The sequence below is a fragment of the Phaethon aethereus genome (assembly GCF_964289735.1).
Source record: "Phaethon aethereus genome assembly, chromosome: Z".
NCBI lineage: Eukaryota > Metazoa > Chordata > Aves > Phaethontiformes > Phaethontidae > Phaethon > Phaethon aethereus.
Window position 1 is genome coordinate 40381398 of NC_138577.1, and position 25508 is coordinate 40406905.

At 40.1% G+C, this 25508-nt stretch overlaps 1 protein-coding gene across 1 annotated transcript in view; it reads right to left on the reverse strand.

Moving 5' to 3' along the window:
* Nucleotides 1–233: 233 nt before the first annotated feature.
* The window catches only part of PCSK5 (proprotein convertase subtilisin/kexin type 5), a gene marked incomplete at its 5' end in the record, with an annotated part of 195672 nt that continues 170397 nt past the window's right edge, over nucleotides 234–25508 (reverse strand). The window contains 9 exons of the mRNA XM_082013448.1: nucleotides 234–627; nucleotides 2287–2402; nucleotides 3451–3580; nucleotides 4109–4206; nucleotides 6846–6930; nucleotides 8399–8592; nucleotides 9141–9243; nucleotides 10727–10870; nucleotides 22378–22514. Of these exons, the coding sequence (XP_081869574.1) occupies nucleotides 512–627; nucleotides 2287–2402; nucleotides 3451–3580; nucleotides 4109–4206; nucleotides 6846–6930; nucleotides 8399–8592; nucleotides 9141–9243; nucleotides 10727–10870; nucleotides 22378–22514 (1123 nt within the window). The 3' untranslated portion in view covers nucleotides 234–511. The remainder of the gene's footprint in view (nucleotides 628–2286; nucleotides 2403–3450; nucleotides 3581–4108; nucleotides 4207–6845; nucleotides 6931–8398; nucleotides 8593–9140; nucleotides 9244–10726; nucleotides 10871–22377; nucleotides 22515–25508) is intronic.

Here is a 25508-nt window from a genome sequence, read left to right on the forward strand (position 1 = left end):
TTCTGATCCCCTCAGGAACTCAAGTTCCCCCTGTCAATACACATAGCACAAAAAAGACTAATGCAAACATTTTTGTATTGTTTAGTTTTAATCCATGTAAACTTGTGTTGTATTCTTGAAACACTCTTTAAACATCTTAAAAAGGAAAGAAGCAGGAAAAAAAGGGAAGAAAAAGGACCTTCAAAAAACAGGAATAATCCTAAGGTTGACAGGAAATCAAATCATGAGTTAAATGTTAATTTTGGCATCAAATGCTTTGGTCACACAATACTGACTCTGTGATCCTGGATGCTCAGCTCTAGACACCCAGTTATGAAAGGTAGGCGTGTTGTAGTTTTTCCATTTAAGTTCCAACAAACAGTTCACCATCTCCCCAGACAAAGAAGGGGGAGAGAGAGAGGTGGTTTGCTTTTTTTTTTCTTTTTTTTTTTTTTTTTCCTTTTTTCCTTTTTCAATAATATGGATTAATCTGTAAGTCTACAGGAGCAGGACGACGCTGGGAGGTGTCAGTTCACCCCTTGTGCGTACATGTTCTGCAACACAATTGCTGAAGCACCTTCCGCTGGCAGAGATTGTTCTTTTTCACCAGCATACAGAATCCTCCCTCGGCCCAGGACTCTTCCGTGGCTTCCAGAGGGCAGCAGCAAGAGAAGGAGGGGAGGTTGAAGGTTTGGAGAGCATGGCGTGTACAATGGAGGAAGGTTTAATTGGTCAGACAGGCAGATTTGGTTGAAGAGACCATTCAGGAGCAGGTAGCAAGTAGGAAATTTGGTCCATCAAAAGGAATTTCAGTCAACAGCATTTTTTTTTTTTTTTCAGGAAGAAATATTGGGTGGTCCAACAGGGAATGATTGGTATCCATTTGTGAAAAGGGAAAAAAAGATTAGAAAGAGAGTAATTAGAAAACAGTGATATTTACAGCAAAGGAATTTGTTCTCAATTTTTATGAATCAAAAGAATAAAACAGTCAAACCACAGAAAAAGAATAAAACGTTCTCAACAGAAATGCAGATGCTATAGAGTGAGTTAGACTAGTAACCAGTGCTTGATTGTCAGGCAATAAAATGAGACCCTCTATGCTTTGTAAATTAACAGACACCCCCCCGCCCCTTCTGGACTTTCCTTGGTTACCCTAGACTGGTGAGAACATGTGCGGTGTGGTGGGATCCAGCATGATGCATCGCAGCTGCCTGAGGGCCCACACACTGATGTATCGCCCTTTCATGGCAGCTGCGCTTGGAAGAATGGGGGAGACAGTACTGAGGTGGGGTGTCTCCAGACTTGGGCAACTATGTGTGTATCTGTTTGAAGCTGCATGTGTACAAATGAGGAAGATTTACCCAACCATATTAAAGACCAAACTGGTATGTCAAATGTTTGCATTGCAGAATTAAACTGCAATACCATACTGAGACTGTGGTTACTCAAAACCCTTAGCAATACTCTTTCTCTTCATTTGTCCGTGTATATCTGATCTTCTCTGGACTTGCTCTAGGTTACAATGACACTGTAATACCCTGATGTGAAAAGGTCTCACAACTGGTTTAACAGTACCCATAATTTAATTTTACGATGGACAGGACACTTTGCAAAGTTTGAAGGCCTACATTCCAACAGCTGTAAAGGTCCGCAGAAACAAGACTCAACCCCTGCACCCTTCCCATTTTCTTTTTTTCAAGTCTGTAGTAACCTAGCAGTACATCTGATGTCAGGTATCTTCCACATTAGACAGGAATGAATATTAGTGAATAATTAAGCCAATCATATGCACTAAGAATGCTATCTTTGTTGCCACAGCGAACTCGAAGGAAGTTCAAACCTCCACCACAAACTGTATGCTCCCTATGTCAGAACTCTTTTGTTCTCATTACCCTTTCACATAATTCAAGCAATACTACAGGCACTTAAAATCCTTTTTACTTACCAGCATTTTCACACTTTAAAGTGGAGAAATAGATAAATGTGATTCTATTGATAGTACACTAGGGTCTTCATATAAAAATCTTTTGAAAGCAATGGCTTTTGAAAAACAGATAACGAAGGAAAAGTAGGTTGTTGGCAGAGGGGAAAACTATTTTAGGAAAATTCTGGTAAAGGGGATGTAACTAATCTTGTTAATATGCGCAAATGTAGTTTTCTCCTTTTCAAAAACCTGAAAAAAGTAAGTAATGTAGACCTCAAATCAAGACTGTAACGAAAGAAAAGAAACAGACCAAAGCAACCCAATGCATGTAAAAGTAGAAGCTGGCAGTGGTGAAACAGATCTTTTCAGAGAATTACACTCACCATCCTTGCAGACTGTTCCCACTACACAGACACCAGTGTCTAGGTTATAGCCGCTTGGACAACTCGTACAGTTTCTGTCTCCTTGACCACTGCAATCCAAACAGCTGGCATCGCATCTGAAAGACAATGGCAGGAGTTGGTCTTACGGCCTCACCAAATACAAGAGTTCCTAGGAGACCTCTTCTGTATTGCAAAGGGCTTATTTGCCATTTCTAGAGGTATCAGCTGCTCTAATAACATTAATAAGAAATAATTAACCCCCCTGCAACCCAGTCCTGCCTCTTCCCTCCAACCACTTTCTGTTCACACTTTTTTACCAAACAGCTGCAACATTCTGTATTTTGGAACTATGCAGAAGTAATCAACAAAAGTATTAAGCTGATTGTGCATACATGTGTCAGCAAGGCGTGAGCTAAAGCCACAGGATGGAAAAGACTGACCTGATGCCCAGCCCTTTCATCACGCTTCTGGCTCCCTCATATTTTCATTGCGTATCGATTAGTTTTTTGTGTGGAAAACTGTAACACATGGTGATTCCCTTCCTGCCCTGACCTCTAAGTCAGTCAATAATAAATGACTCCAAATGGCAACAAATGGCATTTGTTTAACAAAGAATGGAATAAAAAAAAAAAAAAAAGAAGTCCCTTCCTTGCACAGCACAACACAGCCTTGTCCAAGATTTATCCACCCATTTGTACACTGAGTCAGGTGAGCTGTTCTGGACAGCAGTCCGGTTATATACTTGTGCCATATTTGTGAACATGCAGCTGAAGAACCGTTAACAGTCCTTATGAATAGTAATTAACTTGCAATTAAAAAAATAGTTTGACTATTTTGGTTTGTTACTGAGAAATGCAGATCTTCTGCCAGATTTTACATTTCTATGCATATCTACTTAGATTCTCACTACAGGCTTTTTTTAAAGTGAAGGACACACATATATGTACAAGAAAAAACCCAACACTTTTAGAAGGCCTGCATGAATATAACTCAGACTAAAATAAAAAAACCTCACTTTTTCTTCATTTTCTTATCAGGCGATATATTTTTACTTTTTTCTGAAGTCAGCAGTGTTATATGTTCTCATAAATATTATCTTTTTCAACACAGTAATAGCTAGTATACTAACAAATATCAGGCACATATATTAGCCACTGATCATACCTTTTGCAGCTTTTGTATCCACTTTCAGTGGAGTGGTCAAGGTAATAACCACTACTACAGGACTGCACGCACCTTCCATCTTCCATAAAATAACCCTGTGTGCAGTTTATACAGGCATCTATGCCAGCACCTAAAACCAGAGAGAAAATACATTGTATTACTGGCTAGTTCCTCTTATTGCCTAATAGACACCACCTCTAACTGTAGCAAAATCTTATAATTTCAGAGACTATGTTTTACGTGCCTTACTTTCTTTCAAACCCTAACATCGAGCAACAAAGGTACATGGTTAGAATAAAGAACATCACAGAATTTCAGTATATCTTTTTCTGAAAGAAATGGCTGTTGATGGTTCTAAAGCTCACTCAAAATCTATCAGTCATTATTCCATCCCAGAAAGAAAATTGGCATTATTGGAAGTCAGAATGAACTTTACAAAAGACAAAAGAGTGTAGGCACACTTTCAATTAGAAAACTTAGATCTTCATGCTAGCCGAAAGAAGTCTGCTGTATTTGTAATATATTGGAGAACTACCAACAGAATTAAGTTTTTACATCTAAACAATCATGTTATACTGTAACAGTGATACAGCAGAATAAAAGGAGAGTTAAAAATATAGAGGATAGGAAATGATGCAGATAAATGTCAGTGGGGTACCTGCACATGTTGCACAGGAACGGTGACATTGTTCACATTCTCTGCCATTGTGGTATTTTCCTTCTTCACAGCGGATAGCACATTTAGTGCCATGCAAACTATTGTAAAAAGGAAAAAAGCACAGTGTTTGGGCAGATAACAGCAACAGAGGACAACAAGGTCATGCACAAACCAGCAGTTCTCTTTTAATAAAAGACCAGCACATATATTAGGATTCACCAGCTTCCTTCATTAGTCATATTTTATAAAGTTAGAGACAGCAATCACTTGAAGTGGGAATGAAATGCAGTTTTGCCCATGGTGAAGTACAGAAGCTGTTTACAAACTCATTGTAAATACTACCAAGTAGTAAGGGACAGAAAAAAAAATGAACAATGCCAGAGAGTACTAAAAATTCAGGCCTGTAAAATGCAATTACCCACAAGGAATTTGGCACAGGGTCAGCACCACTGTATTAAAAAAAATGCTAAGGGACTTGTTAACAAGATCTCATGCTTCTTTTGAAAGACCAGCAGCATCTCCTGATACTATACTACAGCACAGGCTAAGAATAGATTCACAATGAAGGAAATCACCACCTCTTTCTGCAATAGCAGTTTCCTTTGAAACCTCCTATCTGAACTGGCTTGGGAGATTTGTCAAGATTACAGTCGGAGGTATTCTACCTGCAGGCACTTTTAGGACAGAACACAGAAGAGTGAGTAACAGAGGAAAAAGAAACAGCATGAAGAGTCACTTTTCCATGCCTCCCTCTAAATAGCTGTTTATGCTTTCATGTTATAAGGTGCCTACAGCAGGGGTTTTTTTGTTTTTTTTTTTTTAAGCTAGGACTTCACTACCATGTTGCCATATTTGCCATCTCCTGTGGAACCTTGGTTTTCATCCATTTTAACTCTAAAAATGTTCTTCAGCTCTGGGGATTACCACCCTGAGTGAGTGCTAACCCTGTTTTACAGATTTGATCCAGCAAGTCATGTGTGCTCTGCACCACTGTAAATTTTCAAGAGTGTATATGGTCCCAGTTTAGAAAAAAATTAAACTAGCAATTCAACAAACCTAACAACCCCTGCTTTCTTATTATTTTTCCTCAGCCACACATCTCAAAGTGCTTTACAAAGCAGGTAGCATTATCATGTTTTTACAGATGGGAAAACTAATGATTTTCCCAAGTTTGTTTAGTGGGCCAGTAACAGGATCAGAACTGGAATCCAGGTCTCTCAAGGCCCACCCAGGACCCTGCTCATTGATAACTCTGCCAAAAAAAATGCAAAAAGTTTCAAACAACTGGGGAATTTGCAATGCATGTCCTGCAAGGCTCCATTTATCTGTCACACCCACACAAATCGTGTTTTTTCGATGTTACCAAAAATCAACCTCAGTCTGCTAATATTGCCCAAGGAAACATGAAGTTAGGTTTCTTTTGATTTTTTATATTTCAATTTCTCCCTCTCTTCTCACACTGAATGGACTTGTCTGCTGTCTTCCATGGTGCTACAAGCTGCTGTTTGTGTTAATGGACAGGGAAACTTAGTTCCTCAGAAACAAAGAAAATGTGGGCATAACTTTTCCATAACAACTGTGTCCTATAAGGTCACAAATCCATGTAATCTTTGGTCTCCTGACATATTTGCCCATTTTAGGAACTTATGACTGTTAGTTTACTAATTTGATTTTGCAGATACAGAGAAAGTCATGCTAAGTCTGTTAAAATTCTCCAAAATCTTAACATGGACTGCAAATTTAATAACATGAAGCAGATACTCATATTTCACAGAGAATGTAAATAGACCAATGTTCTTATCCGATCCCATGCTTTTCATTCCCATTAGATCACACTTCCTTTTCAAAGGCTCACTTTTAAAAAAATAGAGATATTCATAATAAAAATTGTTCAGGCTCTTGGAAAATCTAGATGCAACTTAATACATAGAAATGAGAATTCCTTTACAAAATGTAAAGGAATCCAGCTATTGATGTCCTAGAAACAAATAACACTCAGCTTTTACTAACAGATGAAAATCCACTTTGATGGAAAGTAAAAGCTCAATGTTAAAACATTTGCAGAACACTCGTATTCTGCAAGAAGAGCCCCTACAGATACTGAATACTGACTTCATATTTTTTGTGGCGTAAAGCCAGCATACATTTTGTCATGAGTTTTATAAGATTTTTGACCTTTGCTGCGTGGATCAAAAGGTCATTCATTCATGAAGGAGCTTGAAATGTGTACTGCTGCTTTGTAGGTTTTACCTATCAGTTTCAAGAATGATTAAGTCCTTCTCTGAAGAAAAAATATCCACTGCTGTTTAAAATATGTGCACACTATATTGTGATAGAATTGTGCCTGAGGTACTTGAGATAAGTGAATGACTGGATGTATAAAGAAATACAATAAAGATAAGAAAATAGTTTCTAACTATCACAGAAATGAATCAGAAAGATTAATATGATTCATCAGCTCTACCTCTAAAATAATACTTGACTGCCACACTGTAGGTCAAAAAAGTGAAGAAGCCAGCTTTTCACATGATTCTGGCTTTTATTTTACTGGAAATGAAAGGTCATCTAAAAATTCACTGTTAGCCAAACTGGCACACAGTAGCACAAGAAAAAAATAAATAGCGATGCAACACAAGGAATGAAGGCCACTCAAGGTTAAATAGCTATCTGATGTTCTTCATTGTGTATCCACAGCCCTGTAAGCCTCTTCCATCAGTTATATCCATCATTTCCTTACCTTAGGCCATGTTTGCATTCTGTGCAGACTTGGAATTCAACACAGGTCTTACAGTTTTCACTACATTTTCGGCAAACAATCTTATCTACAAAGTAAAAAAAGAAAACAGCCCAGAAAATCTTGGTCAGTTATGCTTAATAAAACGATATGGATGTATTATTACATGACTCATTGCTTTCTAGCTTGACACCAGGAAGAGGAGCAGCAAGCTAAACTAAAATAGCTAAATTCTCCCTATCATTAGCTTTTTCCATCAAACATCAAAGGGTTTAATCTATTTCAAAATATTTTAAGTTATAGTTGTACCTTGAGAAAAATACGCTTTGAGGTCATTAAAAAATCTTCATAAACTTTTTAAATTTACATTAACTATTTATAATGTGGACTTTAATTGTCTTTTCATACAGCAGAGATGTGCAGTAAAGATTGCCATGTGTTCCAAAGACTGTCCTGCAATTTACCTCTTACACTTCCCATGCAAGCAGCCTGTCCTGTCTTACCTGATCTGGTGCTTAAAGACATGAACAGGTCTGATCTTAACAAAGTCAACACATAAATTACTTAACACCTGCCTTTTCATCTCAAGAACTCCCTACTTTATGAGATGTCTCTCTCTCTTCAGACCTGCTGTCTTTTGAGATGCAGTGCCATGTGCCTTTCTGAGAAAAAAACCCCAATGACCCCATTTAATCCTAAATTTTCATCTATCCATCTTAATTGGGTGGAAAGGAACTCCCTTTACTGTAGTTCTCACACAGTGAAAAAGGGAAGAATTAAAGTAGTACTTGTTCTTACTAATCCTCAAAAATGAACACACAGCTTCATGATGAAGAAAGCAAAAGGCTAGGTACCTAGATGAACAAAGCTCCTGAGCACATATTTACCTCCTAAGGATGTGTTTAAAGATAACTGAAGTCACTGAAGTTTTAAGCACATGTTTGAATATATGTCTAAGTATTTTTGCTAGCCAAAGCTGGAAATTAAACCTGGGCAGTCTGCTTGGCAATCACAGGAGGAAACTGAAGGCAGGTGTCTCACATAGCAGAGAATTACTGCTCCTGGGTTATCACATCACTACAGGTACTTAGGTCTGCCAGAAACATTAACTGCAGCCATGTTTTACACCTGAGGAGCCTGTTCTTAGGGCTCCAGTTCAGCAGCAGTGGTTGATCCTCAGCTCTCCTATCTGGTGCCACATTTGAATTTGAGGGAATGGGGAATGCCTCATGTTCAGAATGTGGGTGCTGCCTGTCCCTTCCTGGAGTAGTGGTAACCTGCTCTGTCCTGCAGCTGAGTTGCTCTTGAACTGCCCTCATTCTACTACTGTTACTCCTAGCCACAAGCAGAAAAGACACCCTGACACTAAGCATGGTTTTTAAAATAAAGCAAGATTTTTGAGGAGCTTCTTGATCACACTTGGCAACAATGTACGAAGAGGAATAGGGTAAGAGATAGATGCACAAACACACACTTTTTCTGCTAATAAGTATTCCAGCAACCTCCCCAGATCAAATTCTGTAGCCCAGAATAAAGAAACAACAAGAAATACTAACTCTTATCGAGGTAAAACCCATCAGGGCAGTTGGTAATACAGCTATTGGTTACTTCATTCAGGTAGTAGCCAGATTTACAGGTCATGCACTGGTCACTATGGCCTCCAACACAGGTTTCACAATTGGGTGAGCATTTTTTACAGCGTTTCTTGTCTGCATTGTAGTGACCAGGTGGGCAGGTCGAAACACAGATCCTGCAGACAGCAGGGAAGAGAAGGTAGAATCGTTAATGAAATAACCTGCCACCACATTCCTGGACCATGACTGCAAAGCAGAAGTATTTCTCAGCATTGCTGCTTTTCTAATGATCACGTGTTTACTAAGATGTAACCCTCCAAAGTATTGCATCAAGCTGCCTCTTCTCTTCCACTTATTTCCCTACAGCATATGCTATCTCACTGGCAAATGCTTTGTAAGACAGTCATACAGTATCATTTTTGACCATCTGCATTTCTTCCTATCTTGTTCAAACTCAATCACAGAAGCTGTAGTAGCTATCAGAGTTATATATATAGACTCTCATGAAAAAATAATCAAGAGATGGGGAAACAATCAGAGAAGGGTGTTTGAAGGCTGTACTTTACATTCTGATTAGCTAGGATTTATTTTTTCAATTCCTAAGAAAATTTGTCAAATTCAGTGGAAAATGAATTATCCATGACTGCAGCAAAGAGAAGAGAAAAGGAAGTTAAGATATACACTACAAAATCTATGAAGTAAAGATCTTTTCTGGTGGTCTTACCGTGTGTTGTTCTTAGATTTGTAGTAGTAGTGCAGACAGTCAGTACAATGATCTGGTCCTGGCCCATCACACCCTACTTTACTGCATTCTGCATTGCAAGGACCTGTAATAAAACCAGAATACAGGGAGGGGAAGGGATTAAAACTTCTCATTTAGTACTTGGCACACCTTAAAACATAGTATTTTAATGCAGAATGCAATTACTCTGTTTCCCTTTTTGATCTGAATTCCAAATAGTAATTTGGCTCCACCAAAAAGAAAAGCTTTTTGGTATCTGAAGACTTAGCAAATCCTGGCCTCAGTATTTATTCACAGTGATTTCTAATTTTTAGCAAGTGTTGCATCCTTGATAGAATCAATCAATGAGAAACTATTTCTGGATCCAAACAGGTGCTTTCCTCTGAATTTTATTCAGAAATGTTCAAAGGCTTCTGTAATTCATAATAAGGAATTATTACCAAAACCACTTATAACAAGCAAGTCAACAAAAATTATGAACAATAATTTTCAGTGGCTACTCTGGTTACTAACTGGGTAAACGACTGGTCCAAGTGGCTACCACAGCCCAACTGAACCAGCCACCAGGTCCCACATGTGCTTCCCTCTATGCTGCTACATGCTGCACAAGTCTCAGCTAATACTTGCTGATTAGCAAGTCTTCCATCTCACCTGCACTCATGTTGGACTCTATGACCCTTATGGGTCCCCTCCAGCTTGAGATATTCTATGATTCTATGTCTACAGTTTTCAAATAGGTTCTTCCTGCTATGGGAGGAGAGAACCATCAACTCCTGCCTTTATGTAGGTGAACAAAGCCTGTGGGTGAAGTTATAACTTTCAGGATCATTGCTTTCTGATGTGATGAAATGTGTTGAGTTTGCCATCCACCTTGAAATTTCTCCTAACATCAAGTAAACTTGAAGTAAAGTGAGTTTGTTTCATACAAAAACTTGAGAAGTTAGTGACCTTTACAGCAGAGCTAGTAGTGTTTCATCATCTACCAAAGCAAGGAGTTTGGCAGCTCTCAATCTAAAATAAGGTCTGACATGGTGTGCCAGGAGACTGTAATTCTAAATTGAACTTTGTCCTGCTGTTTGCTTGCTGGAGCTATACTTAAGACTCATCAGCCCTAACCATCTACATGATGCTCCTAATATTGGATTACATGTAGGATTACATTACATAACTTGACTTATTTTGCAGTGCCAAAAATCTAACTCCATTAAAGCCTAATGAAAAGGTTGAAAAAATTCTATAAGGATCAGTGAGAAACACACAGACGTAGAAGATAATGTTCTTCACATATATGTGCGCGAATATGCACATATCTGTTTTTATATAGTTATATGAAAAGCATTGCATTCTTCATAGTATGTTAAGTGTAGCTTTAAAATATATAACTCTATGCTTACAAACTCATAAGGATGAAAAGAAAATATCTAACTTTAAATTATGAAACAAATAATTCTGATATTAAATTAAGAATCCACTTCACTGAACTTTTTATATATGCAGAGTCTCAGGTCACTCCTTCAGCCTATTACGTGTTCAGTAAATACACAATCAGAGCAAACGAATATACACACCTGAATAGTCATCTGTTCCATAATCTTCTGTAGGGTCTTCAACTGGGCTAGAGCGCACTCTTTCCACTTTTGGAAAATCATTTCTTGGTGAGTAAGGCTGGATGGATGTTCCATACAGTACCAAGGACCACTCTTTCAATTTGCCTAGAAGTTAAGTATTAATAATCTAGCTTTAGAAACCATTTATATCTTCTGCATCTTACAAAAACATATCACTTGTAAACATGACTTTCTGAGTAGGTGTGGAAGACACTGCTTTTCAAATAAGTTCCTTCAGTTTAATATAGATAGTGACATCACTGCTTCACTATAAAATGAGGAAGCACACTTTCTTCAATCAGATTTTTTCACGGTATTTTCATTGCACTCCAGCCTCTTGTAGATGTAGTAAAAGATTGCACCACAGGTTAAAGTCAATATAAACAATAAACCACAAAACCTTTGTCCATCCAGTGATTTGGAAAATGTGTATGGTACTCAACAAGGAGTTTTTGCTCTGCATTTCACTTTCTCTCAGGACATCATCCCTTATCTCATCGGAGATGAGTCAAGAGCTCCTGAGGTAATAGGAGCCAACAGGAAACAAGAGCAAAAGATCTCAAAGGAATTAAGGGGTGTCCCTCTAAGAAGGTGACATGGCCGACAACCAAGCTGAAGTGCCTCTACATGAATGCATGCAGCATGGGCAACAAACAGGAGGAGCTGGAAGCCACCGTACTGCTAGAAAGCTACGAACTTGTTGCCTTTACTGAAACTTGGTAGGACAAATCCCATGACAGCAGTGCAGCTGTTGATGCCTACAGGCTGTACAGAAGGGACAGGTGGAGAAGGAAGGGTGAAGGCATTGCCCTCTACATCAAGAAATGGATAAAGTGTGAAGAGCTGTCTCTGAAGAACCACCACAAACAGGTTGAAAGCTTATGGGTAAGAATCAGAGACCAACCTTGTGGTTGGTGTCTACCACAGGCCGCCTGATCAAGGGGAGCTACAGGAGGCATCATGCTGCTGTCCTGCTGGGGGACTTCAACCACCCCAACATCTGCTGGAAAAGCAGCATGGTGAGCTGTGGGCAGTCCAGGAGACTCCAGGAATGCATTGAGGATAACTTCTTAAGCCAAGTAATAGACAGCCCTACCCAAGGGGATGAAATACTGGTCCTGTTGGTCATCAGTGGAAGTAAGCTAATTGGTAGCGTCAAGATTGGAGGCAGCTTGGGCTGGTGGAGTTCATAGTCCTGATGGGTGTGGGTGAGATGAAGAGTAAAGTCAGGATCCTCAATTTTAGGAAAGCAAACCTCCAGCTCTTCAAGGAGTTAGTCAGTGGGAATCCCTGAGAAACTGCCCTTGGGGACAAGGGAGCAGAACAGAGCTGGTGGATCTTTAAGGATGCTTTCCATAGAGTGCAAGAGCTCTAGTTCTCCAGGTGTAACAAATGAGGAAAGGAAGGCAAGAGACTGGCATGGCTGAGTCAAGACCTGCTCAATGGCCCAACGTTCAGGTGAAGATGGGTTATGAGTGGTGTTCCTAAGGGGTCCGTACTGGGACTAGTATTCTTTAATATCTTCATCGGTGACATAGACAGTAGGATTGGGTGCACCCTCAGCAAGTTTGCGGATGACACCAAGATGCGTGGTATGGCAGACACACCTGAGGGACTGGATGCCATCCAGAAGGACTTGGACAAGCTTGAAGAATGGGCCCATGTGAACCTCATGAGGTTCAACAAGGCCAAGTGCAGGGGCCTGCACCTGGCTTGAGGCAACCCTGACATCAATACAGGCTGGGGGATGAAGGGATTGAGAGCAGCCCTGCCAAGAAGGACTTGAGGGTACTGGTGGATGAAAAGCTGGACATGAGCCACCAACATGCGCTTGCAGCCCAAAAGGCCAACTGTCTCCTGGGCTGCATCCAAAGCAATGTGGCCAGCAGGTCGAAGGAGGGCATTCTCCCTCTCTACTCTGCTCTGCTGAGACCCCACCTGGGGTCCTGCATCCAGCTCTGGAGCCCTCAACACAAGAAAGTCATGGACCTGTTGGAGCGGGTCCAGAGGAGGGCCACAAAAATGATCAGAGGGATGGAACACCTCTTCTGTGAGGACAGGCTAAGAGAGTTGGTGTTGTTCAGCCTGGAGAAGAGAAGGCTCCAGGGAGACCTTACTGCAGCCTTCCAGGACTTAAAGGGGGCTTCTAAGAAAGACAGGGACAGACTTTTTAGCAGGGCCTATAGCGATAGGACATGGGGTAATGGTTTACAATCAAAAGAGGGTAGATTCAGACTAGATATAAGGAAGAAATTTTTGACAATGAGGGTGGTGACACACTGGCCCAGGTTTCCCAGAGAGGCGGTAGATGCCCCATCCCTGGAAACATCCCAGGTCAGGTTGGACGGGGCTCTGAGCAACCTGATCTAGTTGAAGCTGTCCCTGCTTATTGCAGGGGGTTTGGACTAGATGACCTTAAATGGTCCCTTCCAACCCATACTTTCTATGATTGTATGATCTATGATTAATTATCCAGTAATTATTATTTGAGATCTCTTAGCTAACTAGCTGTAATCAGAATTCTGACTTAAGAAAGGGGTTACATTTTTATTACTCAAGGAGACAATAGGGAAACAACAGCAAAAGATCTCTAAGGCATTAGGGGGTGTCCCTCTAAGAAGATCACATGGTCAACAACCCAGCTAAAGTGCCTCTACATGAATGCACGCAGCCGTTGCTTACAGGACTTGATAAACAGGAAAAAACTTCTTTTAAGATCTCTGTGGTAAAACATCAGTGACCCCTCCCAAACCAGCACAATTTCTTATTTATTTGCCCTAGTTATTTGACAGATATATCACTACATTCTCTGTGTTCATCACTAATAATTTATCCTCTAAGTACTTGAGTGAAGAAAGAAATAATTGTTTGCTTGCCTGAAGCATTATCTGACTTTTTGGCAAGTTTTTTGTCTTCTTTGTGGAAGAATAAAAAGATAAATGTATTTCAAATCATCAGTTCAGGCTGTCAGGACAGGAAGTGTGAACTACCAGTCCCTACCTTTCTGTCTATACTACCAGTGAATTAATTCTGTGAAAAAGCAAAAAGACTCAGGCCTGAAATAAAGCCTAAAGTAATGCTGCATAAAAAACACATCCCTGCTTGAAAAGATGGAACATAATTCTGGTCTTATCCTATTGTCTTGATTATATTTATTTACATTGGAGTAGCTAATTGTAAATGTCAAATTCTCATCAGAAGAGAAAGGAAACAAAGTATTTATTTTCTGAATTTGAAAGATCCTGTTTTGGAGACAGTTCTGTGGTGAAAATGCTCCTCGCTTAGAAATATTATTTAAAAAGAAATATAATCCAGGTATGTCTCTTCTCAAGAAAATCACTTAGTATACTTCATGTAAAATTAAATAATGTAATCTTCCTCTTCTTTCATTTTAATGATACTCAATAATTTGAGCTTTTGTATTGTTCACTTAAGACTTTTTCAACCTATGCAAGCAAATTACTTTGACCTTTGCAAGTGATTTTCTGTATTTTTCACAATGTCATCTGGTATCCTCCATTGACATGACCAAGACAATACATGATCTCTCTGCTTTTACATTCATCCTTCAAGCAGTAAACAACAGTAAATAAGCAAAACTGCTACCTGACAGATTGTCTTCTGTCTTCTTTGCCCAGTTCTTTTAAATGGTTTATACTGAGCTTAAAGATGGGAATCTCTGTTATCTATCTGTCTCTTGCCATCCCAATTTAATCTTTCTAGGACAGAAATTTCTACACTTCATATGACACCTTCTCTGCTCTATACTCAATTTTTGAGAAGAAACTGTAGGCAAGAGACTACATCACATGACAGTTGTTTCACACAGTAGCTTCTAATTTTTCACATTACTTTTTTTAAAAGAAATATTCATTCCGGATTAAAAAAATTAACAGATGAAGAGTCTACCAAACCCGCTGCCAAGCTACTGGCTAACGACCTTGGCTGTAAAACTGCAAGCATCTTATTTTCAATTTGTCTTTTCCTATCTCTAGCTCACAGCCATGTAGCTCTTCAGTCTCCACTAGATTAAAAAGACACAGATCACATGTTTTCTTCCTGTATAGGCATGTAGGGATCAAGTTAGCTCTCAATGTTCTTTACAGCGATTCAGCTGGGTCCTTAAAGGCACTCTTCTTTTTAGGAAAGGAGTCACACAGGGAGCTCATTTTTAACCAGATATGCAGTCATCTCTACAGCCTTTTCAAAGCTACAGCTTCTCCACGTACAGCTTCTGTCCATTTTGTGTTTTAACCCACTTCTACAGCATATGGACCCTAATATATTGGATGCAATCAAAAAATGTTCTTTCTGATAATTATTCAGATCTTCCCATCCTTGTCATTACTATGCTCCAAAGATGACTAAACTTTCCAAGGGTTGATTTTATACTTATTCCAGAACACTGGGAAAAATACTGAACATTAGAAAAAAGTATTCGCAAGGACCCATTAAAAATAACCACAGGTAAAGATACTCCTCGGGCATAGTGTATTGTGTCTGGACTCTACACACATGGAAGGGCTTGTACTAACATTACTGCAGGAAAGATTGGTGCTTTGAATGTATACCTAATGCAAAAGGGCAGCGAGGGGAGTAATGCAGGGTCTCTCAGGAGATTAGTTGCCTTTTAAGAATGGTTCAGTAAATAAAGAGCGGAAAAATTCATGTGACTTGCCAGCAAATAAATGAAGTTTGCCTCAAGGCACATTTAATTTGCACAATGAAAATATTTCAATGACTAAGTATATATAAATACACACACACACACACACACTTTTATAATGAATAAACAAAATGTGCACATTTAAGCCAAAATCTTTCTTTCCCCATTTTTGGCTGACTTCATCATTTAGTTTGGCTAGAATAATCCTTCACCCTGCTTGTACTTAGTATGTAACAGAGGTCCCATATTGTGTGTAGAGGAGAAAGGGTATATCACAGTGTTTCACAGAAAGCAGATGTCCAACTCTATAAACTCTACAGAATTAAATGCAGAAATCACATGCACTACTTTTATGAACTGGACCCTGCATTTCTTTACGGGTAACAGATGTGGCATTACCTTGCTAATGCAGCGATATGATGACATGTTGTCTCTTTGTTCTCAATTTGATTACAAGTAAACTGCAGCTCTAAATTATAAGACCTTTCAATAGCTAAACAAACACACGCACACAAGAGAAACAAGAAACAGGCATGATGGTGATATCAGTGCGATAAACTGCAGGCTACAGTGATAAACCGGAGAGGCACCATAAATTGTGTTTAAGAACCTTTTGTTTACTTCATGTTCCGTTCCATGTCGTGAGTAACCCCAACATGCCCAAACAGCTGCGTTTATCCACCACTGATACGTGGCAGGCACTTTGAAATCTTTCTGAACAGAAGTGTTACAGGACAGCTTCCGTCACAGGGCAACCACCGCTCTAGAAAGTTGGGAGATGTGTTACTAGACAGTATACAATGAACCAGGATCCAAATTCACAACCAGAATGCATCTTGTGAAATCCAAATGCATGTAAAAACCTAATCAGTCTCAAGCACTGTTTCACACTGTGGTTAAAAGAAACTAAAAACTAAGCTCTCCAGCAAGATTCCTTCAGGGTATCGGCTTCCTCCACAATCCTTTGTTGGGCAGGTCTACATTCTCCACATCCCCTGGCCTTTTGTCCTAGAGTTGGGTCTTAAGGCTTTAGTCCTCACAGACCAGAAGAAATGAATCCCATGAGATTAGCCACTGTAGCATTGAGAAGAGTATATATATGAAGTATTGAAATCAATAAATCAGTAAGACCTATGCAACTATGTATGTAAAACAGGAGTATGCAGGAACAGGTTTTAAAGTGTAAAGCTGGAAATGTAGCTGGCCACTTTTAGATTCTCCTGATGACATAAAAAGTCTGTAAAAGATGTCTGGAGAATATCCCAGATGAACAATTTGCAAAATGGCTCCATGCTACCTCCCTTCTATGCTTTAGTACGGGGAGCATGCCAGGAAAGAGAGAAGAGGGGAACAGCTGAAGCGTGTTGCACTGTGGTTCTCCTTCATGCCTGTTGGATGAACCATGGGTTCCGGTACACACAAAGGTGAAGACCTATCCTAACTTATCCTTCAAGCCAGAGATGGTCCTGGCTGCATCAGGAATAACAAGTGCAAAATGGAGTTGAAAATCATTGATTTTTGTCTCTTTTCAGTAATCTGATTAAAATTAAATGTCTGTGTTGTTGTTTAATACCTCTCCTCTATCAAATACCAGAGCACTGAAAACCCAAACACCAAACCTCCCCTCAAATCCCTGAACAGTTCTGCTCATAGGCTATGGCTGCTTTTCCAAATATATTTAATGAGTAGCCCTTTTTAGGGTACTGGAAACTTTGCTCTGCATTTACTGGTGCAATTAGCATCACTTAGCTAAGAACCTTTCATCACTGCAAAACCATGCTCAGAAGTGGTCAGTGCAGATAAAATGAAGTGAAAATTGAAACACTAGCAATGCTGGTTTTTCCTTTCAGAGGTCTAGAGGATGATAACCAAGATTTTCAAAATGCTGTGCTTAAAGCTAACCACTTGAGCATACAGCTGACATCTAAATGACACTGGCCACCCTAGAGTTACCACAGACTTTAATAAAAAGTTGTTTGCTGCTCAGCGATTTTGAAAATCACCCTGATTATCTTGGTCTTCAATAGGGGCTTACTGGCCTCATATTACATAACAGGTTTTAAAAATTTTGGCTTACGACTGCTGGTTTAGCATCCTAAAAAAAAATTCAGGCTATGCAGACAACTGAGACAGGCAATAAGATAATACGGGTTGATGACCATACAGGCAGAGAAACATTTTTAAAAAGGAGAGATTGGCTATCTGGCCATCTGCTGCATTAAAAAGAAGATAACTCAGCTAATGAAGAGCAGAAATTAAGAAGTAACATTCTCATTCAATTCAACAGCAGTTGAGTGAGGCTGATCTGTGTGTTAGATTTTTTAGACAGAAAATTATCTAAGCAGCATAAAACCAGCACTTCGATTTTGTCATAATTTTGAAATAAGAGGTTTCATTTTTGTCCAAAGTAAAATGTATAAACCAAGTTGAGTTTGGCCTATGCACCACTTGGAATAGGAAAGAGGCTGGACAAATCTGTTCACACACTAGAATTCCTCCTGTGTCCTGACTTGCTCTAAGTCATGACAGAAATAGTCCTACTGAGTTTGTAAGTTGCAGGAGTGATTGGATCAGATGGTCTCCCAGAAAGGCACATTTACCTTGAACTTGTGAACTGCACACAGCCTTCATTCCAATCTGAGAAATTTAACAAGCCAAATTTCAACCAAGAGGAAGACAAAGTACTCTGCATCTGATGGCAGGAATATTAATAGGCCTTTCTTCAAAAAAGTAGAACTGAAACAGTTAACATTCTTCTAGAATAGTCAACTACATGCATATGTCCTATCACACTAGCCTTTCTTATTTTAAAACTCAAAGCTTTTAAGCACTTCAGTTGCATTTTAGTCAACCTTTTTTTAATGTGTGCTTTTTCATGTAGTAGAAACAGTAAAAGTACTTATACTTAGAAAGGATCATTTGAGTAGTTTTAACGACTTCCAGTAACGTACTAATTCAGCAACAAACATACTAAAATATCCTCTATTGTTAAGTTCACAGATATATTTTTATCGCTTCAAGTACTTTATCTTAATTTCTATGTCTTAAAATTCAGAATTGATTTTTAGCAAAATAATTAGAAAACACTTACTGCTTTGTGAGTTTACTTAGCTGCCTGAGACGGAATGTATCTTTTATTTCACTGAATTATAAACTAGTTTTATTGCTAATGTCATTGTAGTCCTAAATATATTTCATAGCAGAATTCTTATGATTAATTTTTATCGCAGTAATCAACTAGACTTGTCACTTCCAATGTAATGTTATTGCATTGTGACATGCTGTCCAATCAGCATGATTAAGTGATAATTTAGATCTAGTGATAAACGATTTCCAATACATCAGTAGTATTCATCTCTCTAGCATGTTTTAATCTGGATTATTTGTTTAAGTGATATTTCACCTTTGATTACTTTTATTAAAGGCTTTCCACCTACTTTTGATGTGGGAGTCTGAAGGAAGGACTATACTCATTCAGCATTCATGCATAAACAATAGTATTTGGGAGACAGTCCTGAAGGACAAAGGGGTCCAGGAAGGCTGGACAGTCTTCAAGAAGGAAATCTTAAAGGCGCAGGAGCAGGCGGTCCCCATGTGCTGTAAGAAGAGCTGGCGGGGAAGGCGACCGGCCTGGCTGAACAGGGAGATTTTGCTGGGACTCAGGGAAAAGAGGAGAGTTTATCACCTCTGGAAGAAGGGACAGGCAACTCATGAAGAGTACAAAGATCTCGTTAGGTCAAGCAGGGACAAAATTAGAAAGGCAAAAGCCCAGCTAGAGCTCAGTCTGGCCACAGTCGTAAAGGATAATAAAAAATGTTTTTACAAATATATTAACAACAAGAAGAGAGGCAAGGAGAATCTCCATCCCCTACTGGATATGGCGGGGAACATTGTCTCCAAGGACGAGGACAAGGCTGAGGTACTTAATGCCTTCTTCGCCTCAGTCTTTAATAGCCACTCCAGGTATCCACAGGATATTCAGCCCCCTGAGCTGGAAGACGGGGATGGAGAGCACAATGTACTCCTCATAATCCAGGAGGAAGCAGTCAAGGACATGCTAAGCCACCTGGACATCCACAAGTCTATGGGGCCTGATGGGATCCACCCGAGAGTACTGAGAGAGCTGGCGGAGGAGCTTGCCAAGCCACTCTCCATCGTTTATCAGCAGTCCTGGTTAACAGGGGAGGTCCCAGAAGACTGAAGGCTTGCCAATGTGACGCCCGTCTACAAGAAAGGCCGGAAGGAGGATCCTGGGAACTACAGGCCTGTCAGCCTGACCTCTGTTCCAGGGAAGATTATGGAGCGGTTGGTTTTGAGAGTGCTCACAGGGCATCTGCAGAACAGCCAAAGGATCAGGCCCAGCCAGCATGGGTTCATGAAAGGCAGGTCCTGCTTGACCAACCTGATCTCCTTCTATGACCAGGTGACCCGCCTAGTGGATGAGGGAAAGGCTGTGGACGTTGTCTACCTGGACTTTAGTAAAGCCTTTGACAGCGTCTCCCACAGCATTCTCCTGGAGAAACTGGCGGCTCGAGGCTTAGACGGGTTTACTCTTCGCTGGGTGAGGAACTGGCTGGATGGCCGAGCCCAGAGAGTTGTGGTGAATGGCGTTAAATCCGGCTGGCGGCCGGTCACGAGTGGTGTTCCCCAGGGCTCGGTTCTGGGACCAGTCTTGTTCAATATCTTTATAGATGATCTGGATGAGGGAATCGAGTGCTCCCTCAGTAAGTTTGCAGATGACACCAAGCTGAGTGGGAGTGTTGATCTGCTGGAGGGTAGGAGGGCTCTGCAGAGGGATCTGGACAGGCTGGATCGATGGGCAGAGGCCAACTGTATGAGGTTTAATAAGGCCAAGTGCCGGGTCCTGCACTTTGGCCACAACAACCCCATGCAATGCTACAGGCTTGGGGAGGAGTGGCTGGAGAGCAGCCCGGCGGAAAGGGACCTGGGGGTGCTGGTTGACAGCCGGCTGAATATGAGCCGGCAGTGTGCCCAGGTGGCCAAGAAGGCCAACAGCGTCCTGGCCTGTATCAGGAATAGTGTGGCCAGCAGGAGCAGGGAAGTGATTGTGCCCCTGTACTCGGCACTGGTGAGGCCGCACCTTGAATACTGTGTTCAGTTTTGGGCCCCTCACTACAAGAAGGATGTTGAGGTGCTGGAGCGTGTCCAGAGAAGGGCAACGAAGCTGGTGAGGGGTCTGGAGCACATGTCTTATGAGGAGCGGCTGAGGGAACTGGGGTTGTTTAGTCTGGAGAAGAGGAGGCTGAGGGGAGACCTTATCGCTCTCTACAACTACCTGAAAGGGGGTTGTGGCGATGAGGGTGTTGGTCTCTTCTCCCAAGTAACTAGTGATAGGACAAGAGGAAATGGCCTCAAGTTGCGCCAGGGGAGGTTTAGATTGGATATTAGGAAAAATTTCTTCACTGAGAGGGTGGTCAGGCATTGGAACAGGCTGCCCAGGGAGGTGGTGGAGTCGCCATCCCTGGAAGTGTTCAAAAAACGTGTGGATGTGGCGCTTCAGGACATGGTTTAGGGGACATGGTGGTTCTGGATTAATGGTTGGACTTGATGATCTTAAAGGTCCTTTCCAACCTAGTGATTCTGTGATTCTGTGATTCTGTATTTTTGTCTGTGTATAATGTATCTATTTCAAAATGCTTTTTAAGGTTTACGTTTTCACCAAGTCCAAAGGCAAGTACATACTCATCTCTCATAACCGGCAAACAGAAGTAAGCATGTACTCCTGTGAGTCTCTTTGAAAGCCCTTCTCTCAATCTCCATTTCTTTCAAAGTGCTCATACTGAAACATGTCAATGAAACTGAACTGTGCAGTGGGAATTAAAATCAGAAGAATGTCTGTAGCCTCAAAAATTCTTAGTAGGAGTGCAGTTCGTGAATGGACTAATGCCAGGTCTGAGCACTCTGCCCACGCACACAGGAGTACAATGCAACCTCCCAGTGGTAACAAGCTGTGAATTTCTTGCTCTTGTATAGTGGGACTTTGTAGTTGTGTAAACACTGATAAATGCCACTTTTTTTTATGGCTAGGATAAAAAATAAAAAAAAAAAAAAGAAAAACAACATGAAAATAAATCCCTGGGCCCTATATAGCTATAGGCCAAGTAAATATGGGCCTTATTTCAGCCATGAAAGTCACAGGCAATATGAATACATCAGAATAACTCTGGGCTGCTCTATCTTGTGTTGGAGACTTGTCTGATAAATCTATACTCAACATCCAAGAAAACATGCATGTGTATGGAGATACTATAACTTCTTTCAAATGTGGCAGATGCAGTTTCATATCTCTTTTCTTGAAAACTGTGCCTAGTAAAGATTTGGCTTTGTTTAAAGCACTGACTCTTGGTAACCTGTCAGATGGTACAAGGGTCTGTCTCTGCTTGAAGAATTCACATCTGGTATGATGTAGCTCTAAGTGGCCAAAGTCTCTTTTTGTACTTTGAGGCAACACATGTGACTGCAAGAAAGAGTGCAGTTTACTCCCGAGAAGATGAAATTCTCCATGGAAACCAGAAGTAAGTTCAGAATAAAAGAGAACCACGTGTCTTAAATGGCAAATAACAGCAACATAAAAATGAAAAGTGCATTGATAATTGAAATTATGAAACAAAAACCCCCTGTTATAATTGTTCAGTTATAAAACTGAAAAATTCCTAAGTTCAAAAATTTCTGTAACACTTATTTTTGGCTTTGGATTGGAATACTTAAAAGGGGTTTAAAAATAATAAAAAGTATTAAGTGACTCAGACAATATTAGCAATTCAATATGAATAATGCTCTTCACAGCTCTTCCTTCACACTAAAACCGGTGAGATGTTCCAGCTGTAAATAAAAGTTGGAAAACGGTCAAGGCAGGTATTCTCTGCAAGAATACTGCAAGTATTCTCCTGAGTTCACTGAGCCCAAGTAAAGGTTAAAGTCATACCTGGAGTCTTGAAATTTCTCAGCTGAGATGGAGTGTCACAGATTTCCAAGATCCAGTCGCCTGCTGCTTTTTCACTCCAGCAGTGAGTAGTCATAAACTCCCAGTTTTTAAATCCTTCCATGGAATGATCAAATAGCCTAAAATAAATCATGACATTATTTTAAGTGAACCATTTTATTTAGGGAGCTAGACTTCCAAGTCTGCCAACTCTTGAATGATATACTAATTGGCCAGTTCATTCATCTGTGCCTCTACATAACCTTACTCATGGTGGTTTTCCCACACATATTTCAAGCACATTCAGCAGTTTCTTGTTGCTTTGATGGAAGAGATTCTTTACAAGCCATCATTTGTCATAATGTGAAAGAGAACAGAAAGAGAATTCATTGCAAAAAAACCCCAAATACTAACATTGTTTTATAGCATTCATGTGTCTTGGGAAAAGTGCATACAATACAGCATATCCGTTGCTTTAACAGCATGATGTAAATACAAACATCTTGTAAGTTCAAAAATTTCTGTAACATTTATTTTTGGCTTTGGATTGGAATACTTAAAAGCGGTTTAAAAACAATAAAAAGTATTAAGTGACTAAGACAATATGAGAAATTCAATATTAGTCAATTCAACATTAGTCTCAATCCTCAAATGACCAAGGTATTACTCTCTTCAAACACTTGACAAAACTGAGTTTGGGTAAAACTGAGAGACTGATGGCATCTGATGGTTTCATCTAACCAACAACATTACCATAATTTAACCACCTAAGTCTTCGGTGAATAGGTTGGAGCTCAGGCCTGGATTATGATAATTTCTAATATGGGGGCCAAGTTCAGAGGTTGCAGTGTGATGCTAATCCCATGGGGCAAGGGGAAGGAGGACTGGCCAGAGATTTTATTACTTAATACTTAAATTTATTAATGAGATTTTGGAAAGACACAAGAGAATTTGCACTTTTATTCAGTGCTCATAGCGTGTTACCTGGTACTCCAAAGCTACTGATGGGAGGTGCACTCTGATTAAGACTGTTGCCTCCAATAAAATGGCACAGCTCAGCTTTAACAAATACATATGTATATACAGCAATATTTATGTATGAATATATATTTCTATATAGATACATGCATATGTGTACATCAGTGGACAAGGGAAGAGCTACGGATGTCATCTATCTAGACTTCTGTAAGACCTTTGACACAACATCCTTCTCTCTCAAGTGGTGAGATAGGGATTTGATGGGTGGACTGTTTGGTAGATGAACAATTGGTTGGATGGTTGCACCCAGAGGGTAGTGGTCAACAGATCGATGTCCAGATGGAGATCAGTGGTGAGTGGTGTCTCTCAGGGGTCCATATTGGCACCAATACTGTTTAATGCCTTCATGAGTGACACAGACAGTGGCATTGAGAGCACCCTCAATTGGTACCTCAATTGGTACTGAGCAACCCCAGTATCAATACAGGCTGGGAGATGAAGGGATGGAGAGCAGCCCTGCCAGGAATAACTTGGGGGTACTGGCGGATGAAAAGCTGGACATGAGCCACCAATAAGCACTTGCAGCCCAAAAGGCCAACTGTCTCCTGGGCTGCATCCAAAGCAGTGTGGCCAGCAGGTTGAGGGAGGGCATTCTCCCTCTCTACTACGCTCTGCTGAGACCCCACCTGGGGTCCTGCATCCAGCTCTGGAGCCCTCAGCACAGGAAAGTCATGGACCTGTTGGAGCGGGTCCAGAGGAGGGCCACAAAAATGATCAGAGGGATGGAACACCTCTTCTGTGAGGACAGGCTGAGACAGTTGGCAATGTTCAGGCTGGAGAAGAGAAGGCTCCAGGGAGACCTTACTGCAGCCTTCCAGTACTTAAAGGGGGCTTCTAAGAAAGACAGGGACAGACTTTTTAGGAGGGCCTATAGCGATAGGACATGGGGTAATGGTTTTAAACCAAAAGACGGTACATTCTCACTAAATGTACGTAAGAAATTTTTCACAATGAAGGTTCTGAAACACTGGCCCAGGTTTCCCAGAGAGGTGGTAGATGCCCCATCCCTGGAAACATTCCAGGTCAGGCTGGACAGGGCTCTGAGCAACCTGCTCTAGTTGAAGCTGTCCCTGCTCATTGCAGGGGGGTTGGGCTAGATGGCCTTTAAAGGTCCTTTCCAAGCCGAAGATGCTAGTATTGTATGATTCTATATCTATTTTTTATATATATGCACATATATACACTTAGATGTATATATATTTATCACTATTTTAATTTGGTCTTTATGTGTAAAAATTCCACTGGTAATAGCTATGCTTCAAAGTATTTTTTGTAAGACAAGTTCTCTACAGTAGAACATCTAATAGATTTAAAACCCTTTTCCAAAAAATAGAGAAAAATATAGTATTAGACTACAAAAATATTATGATAGTTTACACTCATATGATTCTTTATTGTAATTTTCTAAGCTAATTTCAAGCTTTATTCTCAAAATGTTGTGAAGTTCAGCAAACATGGGGAAAGCAGGATACTTTTGTAGTAATTTAAGTATGTGTCGATTTCTGGTAAAAATGGGATGTGAATAAAATGCCATACTTGCTGAAAACTTTGGTCAGTCAGAGGCATGGGGTCAGGTACTGCATATCCACACTTACTTGAACAGGACCTGTATGGACCTGCATGCCTGGTGCACTTGATAGGACTCAACCCAAAGCTGATTTTCACGGTCTCATTTGTGCAACCTTTTTCTATTTTAAATTAACGCTTTTTTTTTTATGTGTTGATAACATTAACTTATAATATAGACACATATTTAGAACTAGGCTTAATTTTCACTGATAATTTGGCAAGATTTTCTTCTGATGCAGTTCTGTGTCTGTGTGTGCATCTATATGTCTGTATATATATATTCTGCCAGAATTGGCCTGTTTCATGTTACTGTTAAATCAGTTGTTTCAATACAGCAAAGCTCACAAACACATGGCACATATCATTTACTGAAAGGGTAGAAATTATTACGCAGTTATTATCAAGTGTTTGCATGTGGGTATGTTCAATTTAAGTCATTATTTAGGTTATTTCCAACAGTTAGTCAAATTGTCATACTGTGTTTTGCTGACAACTAATCTATTACTTTCTAAACACCCTGTCAATCC